Here is an 816-nt window from a genome sequence, read left to right as displayed (position 1 = left end):
CCCCACCACCCCACCCCCGTCTTTCAGCTCAGCTCTAACTGAAGGTTTTGCTTCTGGATGATGATGTCACATGTATTGAATCTGTCCGGATCCGTCTGAGGATTTATGAAGGAGGAAGTGTCTCAGTGCTGAGTGCACCTAAACACATGAAGCATGGAACATGTGTGTGTGTGTGTGTGTGTGTGTGTGTGTGTGTGTGTGTGTGTGTGTGTGTGTGTGTGTGTGCGTGTGCTTACTGAGATGTTGGCCAGTGCAGGCGTGCTGGCCCACACGCTCTCGGACCCGCTTAACATCCCACAGATCGCCGCCTCTGCAACCGCGACTACACCGTTCGAGTCGGGTGTCTTCAAGTTATCAATGTACGAATCCCACGACATCCTGATCAATAACCAATCACACACACACACACACACACACACACACACACAGATCAGTAAAACACACACTGTCTGATTGACAGCCATTAAAATGTGTCTGAATCAGCATCAGAACAATCAAGAACCTGGACAAGAAGAGTCTGATCAATCAGCCAATCAACTCTGAGAGATTCTGTGTGAGAGAGAGAGAGAGAGAGAGAGGGGCCCTGTCAGCTTACCTGTGCAGGTAGAGTCTCAGGTGTGAGGAAGAGGGGGAAGAGAGACGTCTAATGCAGAAAGAAGGAAGACGAGTCGTCTTTTATACGTGCGGCCACTCCCAGCCTGCAGGCAGCTTCCTGCCTCTCTCTCTGTCACCCAGTGTCTCTCGCCCACTCTCTCTCTTTCACTGTGTGTCAACTCCTCTCTCTCCCTCTCCCTCCCTCTCTCTCTCCCTCCCTCT

At 51.3% G+C, this 816-nt stretch overlaps 1 protein-coding gene across 1 annotated transcript in view; it reads right to left on the bottom strand.

The window, feature by feature from the left end:
• The window catches only part of LOC111651948 (profilin-1-like), a 3,585-nt gene extending 2,842 nt beyond the window's left edge, over window positions 1-743 (bottom strand). Inside the window, exons 1-2 of the mRNA XM_023402019.2 lie at window positions 596-743; window positions 237-378 (exon numbers count right to left, since the gene is read on the bottom strand). Of these exons, the coding sequence (XP_023257787.1) occupies window positions 237-377 (141 nt within the window). The 5' untranslated portion in view covers window position 378; window positions 596-743. The remainder of the gene's footprint in view (window positions 1-236; window positions 379-595) is intronic.
• Between the last annotated feature and the right edge of the window lie 73 nt (window positions 744-816).

This window comes from Seriola lalandi, unplaced genomic scaffold (genome assembly GCF_002814215.2).
Source record: "Seriola lalandi dorsalis isolate HSWRI2012SDOR001 ecotype SW California unplaced genomic scaffold, Sedor1 jcf7180002053882, whole genome shotgun sequence".
NCBI classification, from domain to species: domain Eukaryota; kingdom Metazoa; phylum Chordata; class Actinopteri; order Carangiformes; family Carangidae; genus Seriola; species Seriola lalandi.
Note: the sequence above shows the minus strand (reverse complement) of the source record. Positions and strands in the feature narration are given on the sequence as shown.